At 38.5% G+C, this 27,840-nt stretch overlaps 1 protein-coding gene across 1 annotated transcript in view; it reads left to right on the forward strand.

Annotated features, from left to right (window-relative positions):
- LOC306867939 (low-density lipoprotein receptor-related protein 5-like) overlaps positions 1-27,840 on the forward strand; it is a 62,717-nt gene continuing 34,877 nt past the window's right edge. Inside the window, exons 1-8 of the mRNA XM_079413892.1 lie at positions 1-241; positions 8,160-8,360; positions 9,276-9,495; positions 14,885-15,082; positions 18,015-18,211; positions 20,679-20,810; positions 22,418-22,814; positions 22,908-23,079. Coding sequence (XP_079270018.1) covers positions 160-241; positions 8,160-8,360; positions 9,276-9,495; positions 14,885-15,082; positions 18,015-18,211; positions 20,679-20,810; positions 22,418-22,814; positions 22,908-23,079 — 1,599 coding nt within the window. The 5' untranslated portion in view covers positions 1-159. The remainder of the gene's footprint in view (positions 242-8,159; positions 8,361-9,275; positions 9,496-14,884; positions 15,083-18,014; positions 18,212-20,678; positions 20,811-22,417; positions 22,815-22,907; positions 23,080-27,840) is intronic.

Below are 27,840 nucleotides of genomic sequence, written 5' to 3' on the forward strand. Positions count from 1 at the left end.
AATGACGTCGATCAGTTTCCGCTGTCAGTCATCCCTTCCTCGTGCCTCCTCTACTATCAGCTAGAAGAGTCGCTCGGGCGAAAAAAAGTCTGACTGATCGACCCACGGACTACAAACTTTCTCCTAACACCAATACCTCGAAGAAATGGAGCTGGGATTATGGAATTAAAGCAAGGAGCGCTTGCGATGGAGATTTTATTGCTGGAACTGCTGCTTTGTTGTAGTCTGACGGTGATTCGTGGTGAGTAAAATAGTTTTTGTGGAGTTTTTCCTTCGGCTCTGAGGTGTTGCAGTCATTATATCACCGCGAACAATGTGATACAAAGTACAACGCACGAGCGCGAAACAAACTTGCGCACGGTCGGTTTCGCGAGACGTATTTTGCTGTGTTTCGCACGAGCGTGTATTTTGATCGTTTACATATTTAGAAATGCCACTAGTTTTGAGAAACTTCAGAGAGTTAAGTTGAGCTGGTTTGAACTAAACTATTAGTCTGCGGTGGGATTGTTGTTAACCGAGATGTGCACTTCTGAGAGTTGAGTTGAAGCTTTAAAGCTTTTTTTGATAGTATTTGACATGTTTGGTCGGAGTTTTTAAGCTCACAGGATTTGTAAACTGCTCTGGTTGTGTGTTATGGAGGCCTCGGTGGTGTCGGATGTCAAACAGCTTGAAAAAGAGTGCAAAATTATCAAATTGACTTTTAAAACTGTTTCAAAGACGGCTATTTTACATGACCTTCATGCAAATAGTGTTGCTGACAATTTGGCGGATAAACAAACGTTGCAATTTCAACAAAAACAGAGCTGAAATTTATTAGGAGTAAAAAATAAAGAGACTCAGACAGCTCAAAGACCCTCAGTATAAAAAGCTAGATTTTCATGGAAACATTTTATAATAACATTCACAACCTAAACAAATATTACTAGTGCTTATCAGGTAATTAGTTTGAAACACAGGCACAGCTAGTAAACGTCTATATGGGTAGTTGGTGTTTATTTTTTAGGTTAAAATGTAGATGTATGAATTAACTAGTCACCATTTCTAGTTTTCCATTATATTAACTAGTTCATTTAAAATGCAATAGTCTTGCAATATCATAAGGTAATAAATGCTAAATGCATAAAAATGCTGAACAATTTAATTTTGTATTTAGTATATCAACTTATATAGCTACTATATATGAGCAAAAATAAGTATAAATGGAAATATCTCTCTTAAAAAAAAAACTGGACACAAATGATTAATATCATATAGTTATAGAGAAGCATCGCTGAAAACTTTCCTGTGACAGTGGCTGGTGAGAAATTGCCATTCAAACCGACCTGTGCTTAAATATTTATAGTTTTAACACCATGTGCTCATTATTGGTTTGCTGGGATGTTTGTATTCACGCCTAGAGAAAGAGAGAGATTGAACTCTGGTTGGTGTTATTTCTGGGGCAAGGAAGCAGAACCGTGTGAATAGTTTAATTCAGATGGATTGAGTCATATTATGTGGCTTAACTCATATTTGTTTATCTTCTATTCAGAACTTTATTCCAAACATTTACCAACAGCTACATGGTCCATTTTGTATTAGACTAGTCTTCTAACTCATTCCAACAAACTTTATTGCATAAATAATCATTAAGATGTTTAGTTTCTTTTCTTTTAGCCCATTTCAACTAACTTTATTTCATAAATATTGCTTAAAATGATTAGACTAGTCTTCAAATCAAGAAGTCTTCAGGGCAATCGGTGCATTCGAATAGTAAGAAATGCTAAACTTATGTTTTCAGAGATTTGAATGTTCGTGAACGTGTTCTTTTAAGCATTTTCTATGGTTGGTGATTGAACTGGTATTAAAAGGTATAATATAGTGTTACTAAGTTGTTAGAACAACATGAATTCAATCCAGTCCTGTAAAAAATAAAGGTTCCTGTTCGACCCAAGAAGGTTTTACAGCCTGATTCTATTGGAAAACCTTTAATACGTTCCACAACAAACAATTTAATTCTCTTGTGCTGTGGGAAACCTTTTATATATGGGTGCTTTAGAGAACCGTAAACCAAATTGAAAAGCTGTAATGTGAAGAGCTTGCTGGTGCAAAGAACCATCGAAGAGACTTTAAGTGTAAGGGAAGAAAATATACTACTTCTTGGATGAAATGTTTGGATTTTGGCATTATGAAGTACTTAAATTATTGCATGCCTTCATTGTTTGTATGCAGCTGCTGTTGAGTTATTACAAGCTATTCTATTGCAATTTTGAGAACAGACTGTCATGTTATTTCTCTTTGGAGCTTGGTGTTCTTAAATGTTTCTTGTGAAAAACCATATTTATTTATTCAGGTCACGTCAATAGCGAGTGGTTCATTTGTTGACATGTCACTATGCAAGGTTGGAAATGTCTGCCAGCAAGCATCACTTCAAATGTCAAAACCACATCTCTGGAGTTTTTCTAGTAGTATTTAGAAGTATTTACAGTTTTAGAAGTTGTGACCTGGTGTTTTTAAACCTTTTTAAATTTTTGTGTGTTCCGAGATGAAATTGGAGTAAAATCTGTTGCATGTAATGCTAATTCAATACACATGAACAACAAAAGGTCTTGTTGAATTTTAGCATGACAAAAACCACAAAACTGTTGATGCAATTGTCAAGCTCCTACTGCCAATGTCAGTCACTTCTTAAGCTAATTAAACAAGTTTGCATTTGAATGAAAGGATTTTTGGGAGGAAAGGAAATGTAACAACCAGTCCCTATTTTTTAGGACTTGCAGGATTCTTTTGTTTAAATTATTTGTTTAAATTTTTTTTAAATGTTTATAGGCAATTTAGACTAGATAGATAAGTGTGAATTATTTGATCAGGATCATAGGAAGGTGTCTCAGAGTTCACAGTTAAAAAAAAAAATGTTTGCATACTTGTGTGTTTTCTTTAACACAATCTCTCGCTTTACTGTATGGTCTCTTGCTGATAAGGGTTGGAGGAAGTGAGCGACCGGTTTTGATCGTAATCAGGCAGATCAGGTAGGTAAAAGGAGATTGAGGACAGAGGAAGAAAACGGAAGTAGGGAATGCGCTGAGCAGCTTTTCATGTGAAGCTCTTTTACCCACTTTCCAGGACTCGTAGACCTCTAGCCTTCCTTTGTGCTCCTCCCTTCTTAATTCTGGTGACAAGCTCAGACTCCTTCAGCTCTCTTTGTGCTCTTCCTCTACAAAGGAGGAGCGCGGTGGGCCCAGGTGCTGTCAACTCCCCCTTCTGGCACTACAAAAGTCGGAGAAGAGCGGAAGTTCCTAAGTCATATGGGTGCTCGGGTATAGACTGGAAATGAGTACTCTTAGAGACGTCTGTTTGGGAGATTAGAGATCTTCACGCTGTGGCTGAAATTTATTGCTGTACTTTGACTGATTTTGTTTCCTCTAGTAAGCCACAGTGTTTAAATGTCCATTGAAACAAGGTTCGCTTTGCTTTTGTCCTCGAGATCTCTGGCATGTTGCCTCTAAAACCATTGCAAAGTTGCTGGAGTTCATCTGTTTTCCCTTTTCTTTCTCTTAGTGAGCTCAGATGTGCTCTGTAAGAATTTGTCCACAGAAGTTGTAAACTTGCAGAACCTCCTTTCAGGAGCCTTTTAGTGGCTTCTAATCTAATTTAATCTTCTATCTATAAATGACATCTACCCATCTATGTTTCTGTCTGTCTGAGGTAGATATCAAGGTTATAAGATTATCTGTCTGTCTATCGATCTGTCTGTCTGTAAATGATATCTACCTATCTATTGGCACTTTTCCACTGCGTGGTACGGCTCAGCTCGATTTGAGTTTCCACAGCAGTTTAGTAACGCTTTAGAGTGGGCGGGATTATTCACATGGCGTTATAGTTGTGCCGCCTCCACTGCCGTGACTCCTGAAAAACTTTTTCATTCCGCGTCGCTCCATCAAACTCTCGCTGTATCCGGTCCTCGGCTATCAATGAGAGGAACGTCTGTACTTCCTCAATAGACAACGAAAACAGCCATTTTTGGGGTTGTTAAAATAAAGGTGCGCTCATTCAAAACTGTTGCGTTCAATCCTTTGCTGGCTGTGCTGATTTAAATCTAGCAGGTCTGTCGCAAGTTCTATGACGCAGGCAGTGACGATTTTCTCCGGCCAATCAGTGATCAGCAGAGTTTACACGTCATGTTATCTGTCTGTCTCTCTGTATTTCTGAATCTGTCTGTCTATCTGTCTATCCATTCATTCATTCTTTGTAGATGAATATGATTTGTCTATAATGAATGTCACGAAACTTATTAATCTTTTTTTAAAACACCCAGAACAATAAATTTGAAAAACCTAGAATGAACATCAAGAATGTTATTTACCTCCAAACAAACATAAAGTGATAAAGAGAAAACCCTAAGATTGAGAGTCTACGTTTCTTGAACTATAGCCTAGCTATCCATCAGCTAATGTGTTTGGTTGTACTAACTGAAATGAACCGTAGTGAGTAATCTTGTCTATTTGGGTGGAAGATTGTGGTGGGGGGCTGCTTGTGGTTCTTCTGCATCATACTGGTGGTGGTGGTGTTTTTTTCTTGAACATTTGGGCCGCAGAGGTCTGTGTGATCTCATAAAACAGTGCAGCTGTTGTGACGAGGTTATCTTTTTAATCCTCACTGCTCTGTGCTTGCCGGGGAAAGAGGTGTCAGAGTCCTCCCAGGCTCTGCTGGACCATTCCAAAGGCTTTTTATGCAGATGGAAGCATATGCTGTAATTATGCCGCTTATATGACATGTAGCTTGGCAATAGTCCCACCAAACTATGGAATTTTGTATATGCTTGAAGAAACTAGCTGATAAGAAGAAAGAATCTCCTTTTCACAGTGATTCGAAATAAGATCCCTCTTACTGAAATAAGAGGGATCAATATGCATTTAGTACTGACCTAAATAAGATATTTCACACAAAATACACTTAAATTAGGGCTGCACGATAAATCGCATACTAATGTCATGCACATCTCGTCAGTAAAGCCGGTTCTAGTAGCAAATCTCCATCACGTGCATTCAGATGGAACGGCATGTAATACACAGAGCCATAGATCACTGACAAGCTACGCAATATCACGTTCATAATCGCAGATGAATCACCTTCGATTATGAACGTGATATTGCGTAGCTTGTCAGTGAACTACTGCTCTGTATTAAATGCCGCTCCATCTGAATGCATGTGATGGAGATTTGCTACTAAGCACAGAACCGGCTTTACTGACGAGATGTGCATGACATTAGCATGCGATTTATCGTACAGCCCTAGTTTAAATACAGTCCACAAGAGAAAATAAGTTGAATTTATAAAAATGACCCCATTCAAAAGTTTATATACGCTTGATTCATAATATTGTGCTGTTACCCGAGTATTTTTGTAATGGTTGTGCATGAGTACCTTGTTTGTCCTGAACAGTTCAACTATAGCATCTGCATATTTGAACCCTTTCCAATAATAACTGTATGATTTTGAGGTCCATCTTTCCACACTGAGGACAACTGAGGGACTCATATGCAGCTATTACAGAAGGTTCAAACGCTCACTGATGCTCCAGAAGGGAAAACCATGCATTAAGAGCCTGGAGGTGAAAACTTTCTGAATTTGAAGATCAGGGTAAATTGAAAATATTTTGTCTTCTGGGAAACATGTAAGTTATCTTTTGTAGCTTTTGATGGGCAGTACTTTAAAAAAAAAAAAAGAAAAAGATATTTAGGCAAAATAAGAAAAATGTACACACCTTCATTCTGTTCAAAAGTTTACACCCCTGACTCTTAATGCATGGCTTTTCCTTCCTGAAGCATCAGTGAGCATTTGAACATTTTGTAATAGTTGCGTACGAGTCCCTCAGTTGTGTGGAAACATGGATCTCAAAATCATACAGTCATTGTTGGAAAGGGTTCAAAACCAAAGAATTTGTGGGACCTGAAGGTTCTGAAGAACTCATCCAGGTAAAAACAGTATTAGGAGTCAAGTGTATGTAAACTTTTGAACGGGGTCATTTTTATAAATTCAACTATTTGAATTTCTCTTGTGGACTATATGTAAACATCTTTTACGTGAAATCTCTCATAGGTCAGTACTAAATAAAAAATAACATGCATTTTGTATGATCCCTCTTATTTTGGTGAAATTTTGCAGGTACTGCAAAGTGTATGTGAAATTTGTGTTCTTAGCAGGAAGCCAGTGATATTAAAATGACGTGACTAGCTAATACTGAGCATCTGGCCTAAATCTCCTCTTCCTTCAGTTCCTTCAATTGTTGCCTTTTTTTTTTAGTTCAAAAAAAGTTTGATTTTCTAACATCAAATTTACCTTTTAAGCTAGTTTAATAGGTCTGACAATTTTTAAGTAGGCCTACAAGATGTTCATATATTTTAAATAAATGAACACATTTAAAAATGCATCCTGACCTAATGTGTTTTTATTGTTAATATATAATAGTGGTTATGGATGCCTTATCTTTTTTGTTTGTTTTTGTCAACTTTTTTGATAATATTAGTTTAATAATTTCAATAGTATGGACATAAAACAAACTATGTTTACTTTTGAATCCACTTTTTTTTTATCAGCCACAATTATCTTAAATTATCTTCATTTGTAATGTTTGGTGCCACATGTTCAATTTATGAATGACTTATTTATAGTTGTCTCTAGTTGAAAGACCTGATGTTATCCCAGCTGGCCAGTGATTCATAAAGTTAAATGTAATGACTCTTAAATGTAGGAGATCTGTGGTGGTTTGCTAGCACCTTTTTTTTCCACAGAGGAGCTTTACAGGACATTTACATGCTGGTTTTCCTTCCTGGTGGCTGCTGATAAAATAACCCTCAAGCCGAAAATTGCTGCGTTGTTTGCTTTCAGATAACGCCAAATCACATATCGTGCACTGTTTAGTCTCGTAAGACTGCTTGCTTAGTGGATACCGGCCTGGGCAGAAAGCTGCGATCACGTGATTGAAAATGCCACTTTAGGACCGTCGAAATCTCAAAATAAGACCAGAATAGCTGTTACTTTTGCTCATATTTTAGGTTGGCCTCTAAGCAAACCTCTAATCACAGGTATTAAACTTTGGCGTGTAACTCATCCTGCAAAGTTTGTGCTACAGACATGAATGATGTCTGAAATCATGTGGTTTGTTTACTTTTCTAAATGATCATACTTACAGTTTTTACATAACATCTGATAAAACGGGTGAGGAAAAAATCCTGCAGACTTGCACTGAATGGCTCAAATGTCATTTACTTCTACTTCTAAGAGATTTTAACCACTTTCTTTGAAATAAAATCAGTTTTATTTTGATACATCCGGCTCATACAGTGTGATGTAGGAGAATATGGATCTCATAATTGATGCAGTGAAATTTTATAGTTTTAGAATGATACTAAAAGGTAAACAATTATAGTCTATCAATCAGATGACAGAAAGCGAGTAGTAGATTGTGTACAACACAGGTTTTGATCATGTTGATAATTTAGAACCCTTCAAAATTTGCTTACCAGATATGACACACTAGGCTTTTTATGGATAATATTTACCTATGAGGAGTTTTACATGTTGGTATTATTAATAGCAGCTCTGCGAGTAACAGAAACTGCAGTTGCTTATCGATGGTGACATGGTTCTTCGTAAAGTGGCATGCTGGTAAACCACAGCAGGACGTCCCAACCCTCAGCACTCTCACCATGGTCATTGTCTGCATCTAATGACATCATATGTCCTCTCCCCCGCACCCCCTGGAAGTTATTGACTGCGACGTGAGTGGCACTTGCTGGCACATGCGGATGGGCGCGAGGTGCCAACTGGCGTTCCCTGTGGAGATGTCTGGGTGTCAAAATGAAGGGCAGACATTTCCGTTGTTTCCTCTGCTATTCATTCCCCAGAGAGCGTCACATGTGCCTCTCATTTAGCGCGATGAGTTCATGAAAACACTGATTATTTAGAGACAGGGAGCCTGGGTTGCTGCAGACAGACGGAGTGGATTACGAAGCGCGTTTTTTTTTTTTTTTTTTTAAATGGCAGATTCTTTGGTAGCAGAAATGCAGAGTCATAATTTGTAACGAAAATGTTATTCTGTTCCTCATTTTTTTAAGGATGATTTAAGCAAGTGAAATGAAATCTTGCACACATTTTTGGTCACATCCGACTTTTGCCTCCAGGTTCTCCCTTGCTGCTCTTTGCTAACCGGCGGGACGTCCGGCTGGTGGATGCAGAGGCGGGCCGGACAGAGTCCGCTGTGGTTGTCAGCGATATTGAGGATGCGGCCGCAGTGGACTTTCTCTTCTCGGAGGGCCTGATATTCTGGACGGACGTCAGTGAAGAGGCCATCAAACAGACCTACTACAACCTCTCTACTATCTGTAAGATCAATGTTTCGTCAGTCTAGAATTTTTTTTTTCTGTTTGTATTTTTACAAGAGGTTTTTTATGTTTTCATGCATTTTAAAATGTTAATTTATTCCTGTGATGGCAAAGTTTTAGCAGCCATTACTCCTGTGTTCAGTGTCACATGATCTGTTATGATCTATATATTTTTGTGATTCTGTGGTCAAGATTGTTGTTTGATAAATAGAAAATTCAAAATAGCAAACTTTTCTAAAATTGTAAATCTTTTGTAACATTATAAAAGTCTGTCACTGTCAATTTTGATTATTTAGTACATCCTTGCTAAACAAAAGTATCCAGACTCCAGACTTTTTAGTAGCACTGTATGTAAAATAATAATAAAAGTAGTAAGATCTTTGATATCCCCCAAAGATAGCATTAGATAAGAAAAAAAAAATCTAAAAATGGGCAAAAACGTCAGCGGCGATAGCACCAGTGCGCTTCGGGTGTCCCGAGTTCGAGTCCCCCGAGTTCGAGTCCCAGCTCGTGGACCTTTCCCAATCCTGTCTCCCCTCTCTCTATCCCACAAATAACAAAAAAAAAATTTTGAAAATTAAATCATTAATTAAATATCCAAAACCAGCAGTTAAATAGTCAATGTTGACATAGATAAATAAAAAAACCATATAAATAATATTGGCAAATAACCCCAGTCCGTCCACATATTCAAACTAGGCATGTGATTGGTTACGAGACAGCTGAGAATCAATGCCATTTGGCATCATTTATTAGTCATGTAAGACTGTATTTTATTATTCATTTTTGACTGAAGCAAACCTACTGTAGCACAGCAAAAATGTTGTATCATTATCTGGAGGCAGAATGAAACATTTAAGGAATGCTTAAACTGATAATACTGTTGTGGAACTGAATGGAGGCCTTGTTTTTCAGCTATGAAGGAGGCCACAGTGGGCAGAGGGCAGACGGTGGTGATATCAGGTCTGGATTCTCCCGATGGCTTAGCCTGTGACTGGCTAGGACGCAAACTCTACTGGACCGACTCGGAGACGAACCGCATAGAAGTGGCCAACTTGGATGGCACCTCTCGTAAGGTGCTCTTCTGGCAAGATCTCGACCAGCCCAGGGCGATAGCGCTAAACCCTGCTCATAGGTGAGTCCCTTCCTCTCTTCTCTCATTTCCTCTTTCTCTCGTCCCCATCCTCCATTCAGTGGGTGGTCTTCGCATGTGTCCTTCCACCCTTGACCCCCAGCGTTCATTAATGCGTGGCCTGGTTGTTTATTTATAGGCCATTAGAACCCCCAAAAGGGAGATTGGGATGCAACGTAGCATTCAGGCTGTTTCCTGTTGTTGTGCGGTGTGTAGATCCTGCATGGCAAACCTTCACTCTTCTGGTGCAGTGTGTCCAGCTCGAAGTAGATTCCACTTGTGTGTCCGCTCCAACTTTGCTGGCAAGTTGGCGTGTTTATATGCAACATGTAACTTGAGTTCTGAGAGATCGCTCTCACTCGCATTACTTAAGCCCTGTCTTAGCTTGTATGCACGTACTTGGCTTGAGACATGTTAGGTAATGTGAGTCACTGTCTGTGCCATGTCTTATAGTTGCGGGATTGTAACAATTTTAAGAATGATATCGGTCAATTACATTTTTAAGGGGTTTTTTGCCTAGTTTTTGTTGTGATTTTATTTTATTTTTGGCAGTGCAGTTCACTCCTGTCATATGTCAAATAAAACAACATTAGTAATAATAACAACAATATTGTTAATTGTATTAATAAAGTAATAATGATATTTTTATCAAAATATTGCATACATTTTATTTTATAATATTTTTACTATATATATATATATATATATATATATATATATATATATATATATATATATATATATATATATATATATATATAAACTGATAAATATTTATATGTATTTATGTCCAATGTCAATTCACATACAATTCTCAATTTGTCACACATTCACATTTATGTTTCTGTCTGTATACACATGCCAATATTTAAATTTCAATCTACATTAATACTATGAGAAGGCTATTTTTCTTATATTTATAATACATGCTCTTCAACCTTTCTTTTTTATTTTATATAGAGTTTAACATACACTCTAAGGCCCAATCCCATTTCTACCCCTTCGCGTTCACGTGAAGGGGTAGGGGTGTCTCGATTCTCTTTTGGTTGGTGGGGTAGGGGTAAAGGGAAGGGCCAGATAGCCCTTCAGTGGAAGATTTTTTGGGACCACACTTCAAACAAAGGGGTATGAGAATTATCAGCATAAACTGGCTTCAACGTGGATGCCCAAGCGAACAAGACACACAAATGTAAGCATTACTGGCATTAATACATATTTTAATGAAAAGTAATCATTTGATTTATGTTACATTCAATCGTGAGTTCATATTTACGGTTGTAAAATGTTTGTAATGTTTGCAAAAAACTGCTAAAGTTTGCTAAACATCATATCATTACTGACTGCAGGATAGTGCCACAACATGTTTGATCAGGGTGATAACCACCATAGATATTGAGGGGGGCTAGTCCCCCCAATAATTAGAAATCGCTAAACCTTTTTCTCAAATATTGCCAATTCGAGAGAGAGAGAGAGAGAGAGAAAGTGAGCAAGCTCTTCTGTGCTTCTCTCTTTGCAATGAGTGAGTTTACTTCTAAAACAGTGATTTTGTCCTCTCGTTGCTGGAAAATATAACGTAGGGATTCAATATTTAAACTGTTATTAATAAAAGTCGTAGGACAACGTTGGCAAGTTTCTTTGCCCCTGGATGTGTGTCTGCACATTTTTGTCACACATGAGGACACAAATTTGTATAATGACATGGGTATGACGTGCGTATTACAAGGAGAAGGTGGCTTATTAGGACATTTCCCCATGTCCCCATATTTCAAAAGGCTTATAAATCATACAGAGTTCTTTTGAGAAAATAAAAATGCACAACGTTTCCTGTAAGGTGTAGGGTTAGTGTAGGGCGATAGAAAATATGGTACAGTATAAAAACCATTATGCCTATGGAATGTCCCCACAATTTACAAATACAAGTGTGTGTGTGTGTGTCAGTAAGCAGCACGTTTATATTGAACGCTAAGGCTCTAATGCACACCAGTATAGGTGTGTATTGTAGGAGCTAGACGACGTATGATGATATGTGACGGTATAGTAGTGGTGTCCCAATTCTTAGGGGAATATTTTCACCCCTACCCCTTGACACTCTGTTTCAAGGGACAAGGGGTATAAAATAGAATTGGGATTGGGCCTAAGACAAGTGATCAAAAACGACCTTGATAGTCAGTCTGTTTACGGTCGTGACAGCCCGAGTTGAGGTTATAAAAAATCTAAATACACTGCTGCTGAACTGTGCATTTCACATTTTTATCATCCACCTAGTTGCGAACACAAGGCTTTTAGCTCATTCTGTATTTATGACACCCAAGAGCTGGAACATTTTTCCCCAGAATGCATTTCACTTTGTGCGGTGTATGATGAAGACATTAAAAATGGAGCCAGACACTGTTCCTGGCCTGTAGCCTAAAGAAACACATCCATACCGCTTGCTTTTTTCAAAACGTTAGCTGCCTTTTTTGTGAATTTCATTGCGTTTAAAAGAAATTTTCAGATCGAGAGATCCATTCTCCAGTTACACTGCAATCCGAAAGTTAATGTCTGGCGTTTTTGAGCAGACATACTTCATAAGCTTCATGCGTTTTTATTTTCTTATTGTCACCGCCTGAGAGCTTTGAGTTGAGATTTACCGTGGAGATCCAAGACCTCTGTCGGGCCCCTGCTTCAGATCACAGAAAGGGGGGCTCTGCTTTTTACAACCCCCCCCCTCAGAGTGAGAGCAACCGCATGCAGGGGCCCCTGAATTATGTTTGTCTGTTCTTAAGACACGTTCATTGTTTTCACATTCTCCAAAAGAGGCTTGGGAGGAGTGAAAAAGATGAATTACCATCAGATGAAAAGAATGGACCTTTTTTATTTATTGCCGTGTTAGGTTTGCTGACTCTTCTTGAATTTTAAAGTGTGACCAAAAAAATACAGTTTTTATAGCCAGATAGGCATGGCACATCCAAATATCTGACAGTGTTTTATGTGGAGTTATATAGCAAAGATCTACCTGGTATTTAACGTTTGGAGACGTTCTGCCATCTTCTGTAGACATTCCACAATCTCCTTTCATTGGGTGGCTCCAGTTGATATTCTCTGTTGCGTGGCCAAGCGTCAGGTTTATATCTGTGTATAACACAGACAAAATCACAACAAGCTCGCTCGCACGCACTCCAGAGATGCCGAAGCTGGTTGTTTGTCTCCACTGACGTCTTTGCATGAGAATTTTTCTTTAATGTGATATCTAGCAGATTTGGTAGCTGCAGCAAAATTAGACTTGGCTTCATTTGTTTTCTAGCACTGTTAATCTACTTTGCCTTCTTAATGTTCATATGGATTGACAAAATTGTACTCTAAACAGTAAAATATGTAGAATTTTGGTTATAATTATGGCAAAACTGTTAAATAGAGCTGAGAGTACTACACTCTTTGTGTTAGCATTAGCTTTCTGAGGAACTCCTATCTAGCTTTTAGCAGGTGTAAAACTATGAAGTGTTTTTAGAAATGTGCTGATAATCATATTAACATGATTATATACATGTAATTGTATAAGCTAAAGTAAAAAATGTAGCTTCCCAAAGATTTAAAGCTGCTGTTAGCAGTATTAGCCGTTGCGCTAACTTGTGCTAGACGGAAGGTGAAATCTCTGTGAAATTTCAAACCAAGCAACTTGCTCTTGGTCAGTGCGGCTAATTCATCTGACCAACTTGAACCCGTGTGGTAATTTCACCCTTTTGAAGGCAAAAATTTGACAAGAAAATTGTAAATGTGCACCTTTAGCCATTAAATTATACCACATAATTTCTCCTGGTGCTTTAAACTTCTCAGAGAAGTTTCTTAGACGGTTGGTCAATTAGCCGACCATTCTGACTTGCTAATAAGTTGCTAAATTTGAATTCAAAGTCCTAGTTATGAACCTTGCTACAGTGTGCCATTCGAAGAGTTATTGTCCTTGTTACGGCCTTCTGCAAAACCATTGTTCAACAGTCTCTTTGTTCTGTCAGCCATCAGATTTCGGCAGCGGTGTAATGCTGAAGGTCCTAATTGAGAAAAATACAGTACAACCGTTGGAGCCACAGGCAGGCTAATAGGATGAATCTCAGGGGAGGAAGGGGTTGAGTTTTCATGCTTGGTCTCCCTGCTGGTATGAGATTTGAGAAGTGTTTCCGTTGGCGACACGCTTGCTGTCGTAGCTTGTACACTACAAGTACGGCTTCCCTGGGTGAATGCTTCCCTTTATGCATATTTTCTTTTTGTCAGTTGTCTTTTTTCCTTTTTTGGTGTTCATTCCCCATTTTTTTTATCCTTTAATTTTTATCCTTAAAGTTAGCTTTTTTTTGTTGATTAGACAACCGGGTGGTATTTTGACACACATTATGGATATAGTTTAGCTGCACTTCTGTAATATAATTTTTCAGTTGCGTCATATTCCCTCACTAATAGGCTATATATGACCTCTAATTTCAACTTTTTTTCTAGAAATCGTGCAATGTTTCTGTGCTTGTTTGTAAAGGTGCAGTATAATAAGTATTATATAATTTTATTAATTATTATTACCAAAATACTAAATTAAATAATACATTTTCCCATCATAATATTAAATGTGTGGAGCAGCTTGTACTGCAAACCAAGCTGCTCTGAGAAACTGAAAACCATGAATTGTGAGCTGCTTGTGGGGTAAATGAATACAATGACGGGCTTCACTCTGAAACACACAGCACATATATTTATGTATATGATTATATGAGATTTGATCATGGCAAATTTGATAAGCCATATGACAATTTTGGGTTGTGTATAAATCTCTAGATTTATGGGTGAACTATTCCTTTTACACCGTGTGTGTATGTATATATATGTATATATATAATTTTTTTTTTTTTTTTTTTTTTTTTTTTTTTAAGGTTAGTATGGCTAGTTTACAATCCATTTCTTTTCTTGCAAACTGGAATTGACTGCTAGTATTTCCTGAACACACAAAAGGCTTTTTGCCAACAAAAAAAAGTTTGGAGTTGTTGAGCATGTGCTTTGCTTTGGTTGCTGTGTTGTGTTTCTCTCATATGAAGTGTTTCAAGCGAGACAGGCTCTGGCAAATATAAGGCTGATATGGCTTGCTTTGAAAACAGCCTGCTCTTGAAAAGTTTGTTTAGTCTAACAAATCCATGTTGCCTAACCTTGAGCAGCTTCCAGTCAATTCTTAAACCGTTGCAAACATCTCCATGTCATGTTGTACTTGAGTTTGTTTGTTCTTTGTTACTGATTGCATGTTATACTTCTTGCAAATACGGATGTGAAAACTATATATTTTCATCGTCTAGTTGGAGGGTTGACTAGTTTTCACTTTGTTTTCTCTGGGGTAATGGAAACCAGCTGACTGACGCGTGACGCCTGTATTTTTTCTTCTCAGGTACATGTATTGGACTGACTGGGGGGAGGAGCCAAGAATAGAAAGGGCGGGAATGGATGGTAGCAGTCGACAGATCATTGTCCAGAAGCAAATCTACTGGCCCAATGGACTGACCATCGACCTCGAGGAGCAGAAACTCTACTGGGCGGATGCCAAACTCAGCTTCATCCACAGGGCCAACTTGGATGGAACGGCTCGGTCAGTTTCCTCATTCTTTCACACTTATTCTCAATTAATTTCCCTGTATTTCTTTCCCTTTCCCATCCGGATTGAAGCCAAATGGTATGGAGTCTGTGATCCAATCCAAACACTCCCTGCACGTAGGCCTGGTTTGGGACCCCCCCTCCCTACTTCTGCCCACTCTTAACTTGAGATGACCTCCGTGCCATATACCACTGTAACCCGAGCCCGTCTGGCATTATGGGTATGATTCGTGCCCCCAAGCCAAAGGGTTACATTTCCTTTTGTGTGTGTAGGATTTCGTAGCAACTTCAATAAAGAAAGGTATGTCAGACCCTCTGCTATGTTAAGATTTGCATTGCTAGTCGATCTACAGGAGTCGTATGGTCTGGCTAGGCCTGTAGTCCAGCAGACGTCATTGAAGGAGGAACCTGACCTATATCTGGAGACCAGAATATCATGGCGACGTGACGATTGATTCCTTCATTGTTTTAGAGTAGAAATTAATTAAATTAAGTGTCATTCCTAGTATACCAAAAAGGCATCAGTTTAAAGCGATGTAATTTTTTTTTTTTTAAATTTGGTTAAAAATAAAATTTTAATAATTGAGTCTTGCATTTTTAATGGCATACTCTATCCAATAGTTGTCAATCTAAAAAGGTTTTTTTATTAAATTGATTAAAATGTTTAATGCATTTATAACTTAAATTTTCAGAATTTCAATAAATAATATATTGAGATGTAATAATATTATTTATTAATTTATTATAATATTAAAATAATAATTGTCAATCTGAAAAGTATGATTAAATTATTTTTAAATGATTTAATTAATAGTTGGTTCCTTCATTTTCAAGTCATATCCTCAGTCTTCCAAAAAAAAAATTTTTTTTTCTTTTTATTGCATGTTTTTCACAAAGTTTTCATGTTTACTCTCAAGTAATAATTTACTTTGTTTGGTTATTCTTGCCCACATTTGTTGTGTAACCTGAAAACAGCGCATAGCATTGGTGTAATTCTTTTGGACTGAATCAGACGTGAGTAATAGCAGTTGTCGTACATCTGCGGATCAGTGGTGCGTACTTAATTCCGGCCTCTTAACGACACTTGTGGCATTAAGCAATTCATTTAAGGTTCTGCTGTCCTCACACAGAATTGGCTGAAGAATAGACGCTTCGGAGGGATTCTGCTCAGTGTCACGTCGTAATGTAAATTTGTTAGCGCTTTTCTTCAAACACTTACACTCGGTTGTTTTTAAAATAAAAGAGCCCGAACACCTTTGTTTAATAGCCTTTTAAGTTTTCTGGCTTCAAACATCTGTCACTACCAAGAGTGCGTCAAAAGCTGTGAAAAATCTGTTTGTAATTACCTTACCAGAGTGCTGACCCCCCTCCACCACCCCTCCCCCCATTCCGCCGTTCGTCACACGCTATTAAAAATCGGGAGGGTGAGCAACATGTCAAGTCCAACTCTTCCATGCACGCTCACGCACACCGACTCCCCCGACCTAACTAGGAAAATGTATCCCCTCTCGACCCACTACAGCTCTGTGATTGATGAGCGATGCTTCTCTGAATACTGCGGCACTACGGTTCTGAACACTTGTTTCTTTGATCCACTCCTGTTTATTTATGTCCGGTGGTTCAGAAGGCCTCCGTTCGGCGGACAAACGCGACACGCGGTGCTCCGATGGACTCCCTTAATAAGGGCAGCTGTGCCGTTACAGAACGGGATGACTCCCTACTAACGACCGAAACAGATGCAGTCTTACAGGTCGATGACAGCCTGATTTGTTTAATTAACCCCTCTTCTTGGAAAAGAAGCCTTACGGGCCCCCCAAAGGTGGGGGGGGGGGGTTCGGTTTCACAGAGCTCCAGATTTCCTGAAGGGTCTAAAAAAGACCTAAGTCCTCAGTTGATGTTGTTGTGGTCTTAAATTTCCTTTCTATATGCCTTTTGGAAAGGTTAATACCTGTAGGCCTCTTATGTCTTTGAATTTTAAGACATGTAGGACAACCAGAGTCCCTAACTTACATTTACTGGAATTAATTCCATATAAAGAATTCTGACTGGATTCATAAAGCAAGCTAGCTTAGAATGTGTGTTCCCTGCTGAAAGACTAGACATTCCAAGCTGGTCCAGGCTGGTTTATACCCATCAGTGCTGGTCTAACTTGTGAATTTTGGTCAACCAGAGTGTTTATGAACACATGAAACCAGCTGACTGATATATTTTATTTTAGATTATTTGTTGAATAAAAAGTTTCAAAGAACATTTTTTTTTTTTTTTTAAGTAGAATTCTTTTGTAAAATTAATATAAAATATCTTTACTGTCACTTATGTTTAAAGGAGACCTATTATGCTCCTTTGTACAATGTGTAATATAAATCTCAGGTGTCCCCAGAATGTGCAGAAACACGCTGTTTTTGTGCATGTCTCTTTAAATGCGAATGAGTTGCTGCTCCTTGCCCCCTTTTCCAAAATAGGGCTGTGCTTTTACAGCTCGTTCCTCAGATACTCTGCTGAAAAACACAATCTGATTCAAACATTCACTCCCCCCACCTACAATCCCTGCCGGCCCGAGACTCGAACCCGATTAAGGAGTGGTAAAATTTTAATAAGATTCCCTTTCTACATCATGGGGGGAGCGACGTTTGAGTGGCTCGTTTTTTTTTTTTTTTTTTTTATATAAGCTTGCAGAGAAGGGCTTACCAAAACAATTACTGGGGGGGTTTCTTGTTCATGTTTTCTGGGTTGGTACATGTACCGGGGACCCAATTGTAGCAATTAAACATGGAAAAAGTTAGATTTTCATGATGTCACCTTTGCTGAATGAAACGAACCTCATTTTTGAGTTGTCATTCATCACTTAAAAAGCATCTAACATCCAAAATGTAACATGTTGATCATTTAAGTGAGGTGTGTATTTACATATGTGTTGACGCTTACAGGGAGGTCGTTGTGGAGGGTTCCCTCACTCACCCATTCGCCCTCACTCTTTATGAAAAGACACTCTACTGGACAGACTGGCAGACCCGATCCATCCACGCCTGCAACAAATATACCGGAGAGAAACGGAGAGAAATTCTCAGCGGCATTTACTCGCCGATGGACATCCAGGTGCTGGGCCAAGAGCGGCAGCCCAACAGTGAGTCTACTCACCTCAGGAACTCTTAACACTAGTTGATAGATGGTTGGGTTTTTATCAAACTAGAACAAAATACACATTTTATCCCAGGACCCATGAGGTTTAAGTGCTGGCCCTAAGATTCAGACTGATTTCAGAATCAGAATTCGCTTTATTGCCAGGTATGTTTGCACATACAAGGAATTTGTTTTAGTGACAGTAGCTCCACAGTGCGACAGAATGACAGCGACAGGACACAGATAGTAAAAAAATAAGAAATAAAAATAAAATAATGTACAAATATACAAAAATGGCAATGTGCCAAAAATGGACAATTTGAAGCTCTAATACACATCAAATTTTCACAAACCATGTTTGTGAAGAAACAGCAATCTTCAGTGTTGGGCTCAGGTCAGTTTCCCTCAAGAGATCCTTCACATTCCATGTTTCATTTTTTTAGGTCGTTCTTTCAGCACTTACTGTACTGTCTCTTTGTAAAAGTGTCGGTCTTTTGGCCCGTGAGGCAATCTGGGGAGAATAGTTCTCAGGGAATGAAATATTTCAAGTGTCCTGCATTCCACTCTGAACAAATAAACACAGTTCCTCAGAGACGGGGAACAGTCCCAGCACGATCCCACCCCCACCTTAGTCTGTGTGTGTGAGGATGTGGGTGTGGATTGCTCCGAAACATTTAACAGCCTGCAAAGGCCCCACTAGGTAAGTGTTTGTTGTGTTGGAGGTAAGATAATAAAGAAAGGATGAAGCAATCATCATGCAAACAAACAGTGAAGATCAAGACAAATGATTTCAACCAGGGTGGTTCAAGCAGTTTCCAGTGGCACCTGGAAAAAAATGTTTTGTTTCGTTAAACCTAATATAAGCAATAAAAGCAGTTATAAAATATTCATAATACTGCAAATAGATTAAAAAGACAAAATAATTTTTTTTGAAAATTGTTTAAAAGTTTAGTTTTTTTTTGTTTCTAAAGTCTTTTATGCTCACTAAGGCTGCATTTATTTAATCCAAAATATAGTGATATAATAGAATAATGTGAAATATTTTTGCATTTTAAAGTAAAGGTTTCTATTTTAATATGTAATTTTATTCTTGTGATGGCAAAGCTGAATTTTTAGCAGCGATCACTCCAGTCTACTTGATCATTCAGAAATAATAAAATGCTGATTTTCTGCTCCAGAAATTTTTATTCTTATTAACGTTGTGAAAAACAGTTGTGTATACTTTTATAATAATATATAAAAATGTCTATATTGTCACTTTTGATCAATTCAGTGCATTCTTGGAGAATAAAATCATTTCTTACAAAACAAAAATAAAAAAAAATAAAAAAACACTACAGTAGTGTAAATGTAAATTAATTTAATCCTAAAAAAAAAAGTGTGGATAACACAGCAGAATGTCATAACAAATTTTTGATTAATAATGTTGTAATTAATTGTAGAGCATTATTTATTTTAAGAATATTATAATGTATAAACTACGTATGTTTTATAATTTGCTAAGATTTAAAGAAGTTTTTGTGATTTAATATTAATTATTTTGTGAGGATTACATTCATAGCAGTATTTATGAGTAATAATAATATAATTTCAAGTTAATAATTCATATTTATTTTTTTAAATATATGTATTTATATTACAGTTGCATAGTCAAGCATTATACTTTGTCCTCACAAATGTGCCTGTATTGGTATTTTGTGAATTTCCTCATGTGTCCTTGAACTGTGGACCAGTCATCAGTCAGTGTGCTGGGCAGACACCACATCTGCAAGCAGCATGGAGAAGAGGAGGACAGCAAGTGCTGGGTCAGGGCCGCCTATGTTTTCCTGATGGAGCAGATGCCTTTTCTGAGAGGCTGCGACGAGCAGAGCGTGACCTGGTGGAAATGGAAAAACCTGTTACAGGAAATAAAATGTTTTGCTGCCACCTGCTTTTGTTCAAGGGTTGCCGTTTTGTTTAGGAACTGAGCAATGCTGTTTTTTTTACCTCTTTTCTAATGTCGTGTCACATGTGGAAAGGAAGTTCATAGGTGAAGTTCATCATTTGAGCGAAATCTCAAAAATAACATGTTAAGTCAGTTAAATAAAGTAAAATCACACATTAGATCTCTTTTTCACTATCCCCTAGACATCAGTGTTAAAAAATTAAGGTCATCTCCTTTTGAGATTTTCAGGTTTGAAAAACTTCACTGTTAAGTTTCCTGAGCAATAAAAGAGTGGGGTTAATGCATTCAAGCTGTGGTTATTTATACACCTGACCTGTATTTACAGTACAATTCAGTGCTCTGACACATTAATCACCCCATCTGATGAACTTTCTCGAATTAAGGTGGGAATTTGGTGAAGCCTTCACACTATTTAGGTCACTGTGTTTTCTGGTAAATTTTTAACCAAGAGGTCGTTGCTCTTTGCAGTAATGTGTAATAAACAGCAGTTTTATAGCTTTCCTCTTTCCCTGTCATTGCTCCACAGTTCAAACTCCATGCAGTGAAAGAAATGGAGGCTGTTCCCACTTGTGTCTCCTCTCTCCCGTGCCGCCCTTCTATACCTGTGCTTGTCCAACTGGGGTTAAACTCAAAGAGGATGGAAAGACTTGTCGACCAGGTAAAAAAACATGTTGATTTGAATGCTTAAAAAGACCCAAAAAGTATACGATAGATGGATGGATAGATAGATATGGCTGCTTTTCTATGAAGAGCATGGAATGCTTTTGTTGCATTTATAATTTTATTATGATGTTCCTGCTCTCGAGCGTAAAATTTGATTTTTATGAACTGTGGCCTTTAATGGGCTGGTTTTGGTATGAGGATTGGCATACTGCGCATCTATAAAACATTTGCATGCCGTCCTGCACAGAAGACCATGACAGAGACTAATGTTTGTCAGATGGTGGTTCATTTGAGTTTAGTTTAGTCAAAATCACTCTCCTCTTTTTCAGCAATCATGAATCATAACCTTATTCCAGAACCGCTGACACATTTTACTACTATTTCTCTTTGTAATGAGAGTTTTAGCTTAGATGAAGAGCTGGTAGACCTAGTTTGAGGCTTTGGTGGTCCCATGTCAAGGTTGCCTTTTAGGGGCTGACCGGGTCAGTCCAATGTTTGTGCGTTTATGTCCAGTTCAGTTAGGTTGAATTACTCAGTGGTTTGTATACATTCCCTCATTTCCAGTCTCCTTAAGGAATGCCCCTCTGCTGGTTATAAATTGGCAGTCATTATGGGGTCCTTGGAAATACCAGGGAATTTAAAAATGACATTTGCCAAGTCTGGAAAAGTCATTGCAATTAGATACAATCTTAGAAGTCATGAATATGATCCTTTCAAATCAAAAATGTAACTTTTAATAAAAAGAAGTCTCTGGAATTCATTGGTGAAACTTTGTTGGGAGTGTAGAAATTGTAGTAAAGTAAATTGAGGACAATAGAAAGATCCAGGCATATTTCGTATGTCCAAAAAGGACTTATCTTGTACAAAAGTAAAATGCATTTGACTAATTAAATTTGAATGCATTTGTCATTTTATTCTTGATGAGGACGTACATTAAGCATTAAGGGCTATTCTAAAATCAGACTTCACCCCCTGGCTTGCTTGGTATTTTTTTATTTCCCACCCTCTCCAGAACAGACTTGTCCATTGTATCTGTGCACCCAGCCTGCTAATGACAGACTGCTCTTTTATTAGAAAAAAATACATTCACCCCTTCCCAAGTTGCTCTGCCTTTCTACTTGAATTTATAACTCCTTCAAATTTGAGGCAGTGTATTCCCAGGCCAGGAAACAATGAGAAGTATTCTTCAAGTTTTCATTCCAGTGGCGCAATTGAAACATGGAGCTGTCCAGTGTTAGCAGAGGACAGGGGAGGTTGTCTGGCCAAATGAAACATATTCCCACTGACCTCAGGATTAAGAAATGGAGCAATGCGATCTTGCAGTGCACCGTCTGCAGGGACAACTCTGCAATTCATGCTACTAATTGCTACTGTCAGACTCAGTTTTCTTTGACGAGTTGAATCTGTGCCTTAGGCACGGTAGTAGTTTTAATACATGTATTTGTAGACCTTTTTGCAAGATGCTTTTGAGTTGCTGCTTTCCTAACTGAAGTAGACCGTGCAGGTCAAAGGCCAGGCGATCTCTGGTCCATGATGGATCTTTTGCAGTAGCAGATGTCTCCGTTGTTCTCAAACATGAGCAAATCTCAATCTTATTACCAGGGGCGGAACAGGTGCTTTTACTGGCTCGCCGAACTGACCTTCGGCGGATATCCCTGGACTTACCTGACTTCACGGACATCGTCTTACAAGTCGGTGACATCCGGCACGCAATTGCCATCGACTACGACCCGGTGGAAGGATATATATACTGGACGGATGATGAGGTGAGGGCCATCCGCCGTGCCCGAATAGATGGAAGCGACTCCCAGACTTTGGTCACCAATGAAATCAACCATCCCGATGGAATTGCGGTGGACTGGGTGGCACGGAACCTCTACTGGACGGACACTGGCACTGATCGCATTGAGGTGACTAGACTCAACGGCACTTCTCGACGCATCCTCGTATCCGAGAACTTGGACGAGCCACGAGCCATCGTGTTAGATCCCATAAACGGGTATGGAAGTTATGTACTTCATTTCTTATATCTCTAAGAGAATTCCTTCTGAATTAGCATGTAATTTACCTTCCTCTTATTGCTGTTATGCAGATACATGTACTGGACTGACTGGGGAGAGTTGCCCAAGATTGAACGAGCAAACCTCGATGGAACAGACAGGGTTGTGCTGCTCAACACCTCCCTTGGTTGGCCCAATGGTTTGGCCGTTGACTACGTCGCAGGAAAGCTTTACTGGGGCGATGCCAAAACGGACAAAATTGAGGTAAGTCAATTAACATTTTACTTTAAAGGTGGTGTCACCTTGTTTGCTCATTAGATTTCCTTTCATCAGAAGCATATGCGAGTAGCTGTGAAATTTTATGGTGTTCCATGCTGGACAATAGCTGAATTGAGACTCGAGCTTTGGTGCTGATTGAATAGTCTGAGTATGTGGAGTAATGAGAGGGGACCTGAGGACTGCTAGAGAGTACAAGGGCGGATTCTTTGTCGAAAGTGAGCTGCTAGTCCTTCAAGTACTTCCCTGAAGTGATCGTCATATGTACATTTTGCTAATGGCCTTTTTAGAGGGCATTTTTCTCCAATTGTTGTTTTTTTTTTTTCAAAACAACCATTTCAATAGCGCCCCCTTCCTGCAGTGAACAAAATTGCAGTTTGGAAGATTCTCAAGAGTCTAGAGATATCCGTGAGACTCAAGTGTATTGAGTGCACATTCTTCATTGACATTGAAGTTTATAAAGCTGTTGTTTCAGTGTAAAGTGTTTCTGAAATCTGATACTGATTGTGTAAAAGGGACACCAGACATCCGGTCAGTTCCCGCACTTTTGTTTTTGTTTGAAGACTTAACCATTGTGAAACCTCGTATATTTGAAGGGATTACTTGTGTAAGGTTTCATATTTACATGGATTATTTTCTGTTTTTGCGTTTTAACTCAGGCCTCAGACCAAATGTCTTGATTTATTCTGTCATAATTTCTCTCCGTCTGTTTTTATTTCCGCAATGTCTGTTCTTTTGTGGCACAGGCTTCGTGGTCTGGGCGTTTTCGTGGTTTTGGCATTGTGTAATTAGTCAGCTACCTGTAGGCACAGGTCCCTGGGTGTCATAATACAGAGGTTTTTCATTCAGTCAGTATGCCTGAAAGCCTGTCGTGTAAACACAAAAGAAGCTAAGGAAACATCCCCTTCTTATTTTTTCGCGCTCGTTTGCTTTTCTTCTCACGCTGACTCTCAACAACCTTTCCAAATCTGGCTCTCTCAATATCTTTCCACACTTTGACTAATAATCTCTGATATGGAGACACAATTTCTACAATTATGTGAAGAAAAAGTTACAAATGTGTTTTTATATGTAGACATTAATATTAACCTATATTAATAAATGCTGTAAAGATCTTGTTTGTTAGCTGAGGACCTAATGCATTGACTCATGTTTACTAATTGAACAATTTATGTATGTTATGGCTCAAACCAGAACTGCATAACAGTACAGTAGATCTCGTTTTGTTTAGGTACATAAACCTGTTAACCTAGGTGTGTGGCAAGTTTAGGTGAGAGCTCTCAAACTGTGCATTTAAAGGGTAGGCATTATTTATTGATGCTCTGAACTCACAGCGAGTTTGCGGACAGTCACAGCCAGCAAAATGCCATCACAACTAACCTGTTTGTAACCCAGGGCTTTTTTCAATCTGCCAGGTTCCCTGCTGTGGCGTTTAAAGAGAAGGGGCAGTAGGACAGGTGAGCCAAGGGTGAACAGCAGGGCAAGGGTGGCCTAAAAAACCACCACGACTCAGCGCAAGACCCTGTTTGTGTGCACTCTGCTTTACTCTCTCTTTGAGATGCAGAGGTGTTTTCTGTGGCTGTCAAATGGAGGAGCGAGGTGCTGTTTTCCTGTGTTAAAGCTAGGCTGAATGAGTTGAGGATTAGGGCATTCCTGCTGACAGATTGAGTTCGGTAAAAGGCCAGATGCTCATTGAAGTCCACGTGCAACACCTTCTAGAATAATCCTCCCCCAAACATCCCAATGGAGGACTACTGAGCACTGGGGCTCTGTTTTAAAGCTGTTTCCTATAGAAAAAAAAAAACTTTCTAGCAGTTGTATTTTTGCTGATTTCAAAACTCATTTTTAGCGAAAACCTTGTGTAATTGACTGACAGCGTCCTCACATTTTCCTCAAGAAAGAGAGTTGTAGAAGAGCTGTTGGTTTTTTTTTTTTTTTAAATCAACGTTTGGATGGATTTGAAATTCAAACTTTTCACTCACCATCTCCCAGGAACATTGTATTGCACAAAGGTTGTTCTTTCATACTTCAGGAGATTTAATGAAGAGCTCAGTTGTATTTTATTGAGTTACAACCTTGTCTCAGATGTTTCTCCCTAAAATTCCTTGGGAGAAATAAAAAGTCACTGATAAGATATTTGTTGCAGTAAAATGAACCTAGATAGCATAGCTCAGATAATTTTGCATAGCTCAGATAATTCTCTGAAACTCTAGAAGAGATACATGTGAGAATACTGGTGTGAAATTCAAGATGCATGCACAAATCTCCATTTAATCTCATTGAAGAGAGATCATTTGTGATTGTTTGTGGCATCCATCACCAGAGGAACATTATTATTATTATTATTATTATTATTGCTTGCTTGTTGCAATTTTATTGCTTGGTTTTGTATCAACCAACTTCTTTGTGTAAATCCAAAAAATTAAAACAGTTGAGACAATTTTTCAGGATAATTTGATATAAGTATCTGATGAGAAATCTTCATACTGATATTTTTGGCAGATCTGAGCACAGTTCTAAAACTCTAAATTGGGTCATTTTCTAAAGAGAAAAATCTGTTCAGCAGAAGACTTTATTCATTTGCTCTCCATTTAAGCTCATTATGGTGTAGGAGAAACAATTGAGATATTAAAAAGCCTTATTTGTGATTTTTACTGGGTCTTTGGAAGTGTTTTGAAGGGATATTCGGGATGCATTCTTTCTCCTGCCCGGCAGAGGAGGGAAGCCCTGTGGTCATGTGTTCAGAGCTGACCCCCTGCCTACTCCAGAACAAAAGCTGCACAGAATAGAGGCGAAATTGCGCTTAGGTCCTCCTCCATCCACGCACCACCCCACCCCTGTACCAGATGCACTTTTTGGGTGGCTGCACCGCATTCCCCAGCCTCCCAGCAGCTGACAAGTGTGTTCTGTTCTCCTTTCTCATAAGGGTTCTTCAGATTCACCTTAATGGAGGCGGAGGCCATTCTTTAGTTGGTCCACTTACCCTCTGAAAGGAAGAAGAGCCCTTGAAGTGCTAATCGCTGGAGTTGCAGCACAGCCCGGCCATTAGAAATTTCTCATTAAAGATTTTCGTTTTAGCATACTGATGCACGCTTACCTCATTTCAGCTGCCCTTTTTGTTTTGAAAGGGCCGATTCTGGACTGCCTCCGAACAGAGTCACATTTACATGTTACTGTTTGCCTTTTTTTTTTTCACCCGCTTGGTTCCTTTTGGTCGATGGTGGGTGTGAGGGAGGGCGGCTCTTTTTTTAGGAGCTGAAAACAACATTAAGTTTTAAATGAGGAGTTTTGAAAAGTGCCTTCTGGCATTTGGAATGTGGCTGCTCACTGCCTGAATGGTTATAAATAGAGGAATGGAGGCTTTCGGGCCCTCCTCCCTCCCTCTTGCCTTCTTGCTTTTTTTCTCCCTTTAACACGGCTGGTGATAGGCCTTGTCTGAAAGGGCTTTTTTTTACCTTCCTCCTTGAAAAGTTGAATTGCATTTGGGGCTGAGGACATTTCCATTGTTAATTTTTCATGTTTGTGAAAGGACCATGTAGCAGTTTCTCCAGCCTTGTTTTTGAGCCATGATTTTTAGGCTTGACTGTTTTTATTTATAGTATATGGCTGTCATATTTGGTTTTATAGGGAAAATTTACCCAAAATTTAATGTTCTGCCATTTACCCTCTTTTTTTGTCTTTTTTCCTTAGTTTCCTTCCTTTTTCTGAAATAATGGTAATATTAACAAAGACATTATGTAAAACTTTGTTTTTCTTTCTGTGGCACACAACAGGAGAAATTTTGAAGAATTGACTGGCCACTTTTTTTCATGCAATTCGAAATGAATAGAGACTGAAGCTTTCAAACATCAAAAAAGATGCAAAAGTGCCACATTTGTCCAAGTCTTCTGAAAACTTCTGGCATCTGTGTGACAAACGGACTATATTCAGTCATTATTTACTGAAAATCTTAATCTTAAATCTTGAATATATTAAAGCTGTGTCTCATTTCATAGGCTTCACATTTGTCGCAGTGATTCGTTCATAAATCAGAACAATTCAATTTTCATAAATCAGAACAATTTCAATTTTCTCAGCAGTCCAGCAGTTAACAGCTCACTGAAGATTATCTGTAAATAATAATCTAAATATTGTACTGTTTTTCACATAAAGCTATTGTATGACTTAAGACTTGGTATATAGTGCATGAATCATATGAATCGCTTTTAAGATACTTTTATCATGCTTTTGCCTTCTTTCTATAACTTGAAAGCTTCAGTCTCGAGTTACTGTAAGTGCATAGACCTACACAGTCTCCAGAAATTGTGGATGTGAGTAAATGATGACGAAAACTTCATTTTTACGTGAATTATTGTAAATGATGTAAATGGCCACTAAAAAAAATGTTTTTATCCTTATGTTTCACTACATAGATGGACATTTGCTTTTGTGGTCAACCACCTGACATGTCCTCACCTTCACGATACAGAGCTCCAACTGGTGTTTCAGGTTCACAGCCTGTTCTCTTAAATGATCAAAAGATCGTTTTGAATCTGTGCCAAGAACATCCCCTTTCATCTCAGGTCTCTTACGTCTGAAAAGGAGGCTTGATTATTGGCACTTGCACTGGACTGTTTTTTCCTTAAACAGTATGGGAATTGTGGGGCTTTCATTTCTGTCGCTCTCGCCGTGTGTTTTTGCCTCTCTTCCGAGCAGTCAAACTCACCCCCTTCTTAACCCCACCCCTTTGAACCCTTTAGAAGTCGCCGC

Source organism: Barbus barbus (genome assembly GCF_936440315.1).
Source record: "Barbus barbus genome assembly, chromosome: 50".
In the NCBI taxonomy this organism is placed as follows: Eukaryota; Metazoa; Chordata; class Actinopteri; order Cypriniformes; family Cyprinidae; genus Barbus; species Barbus barbus.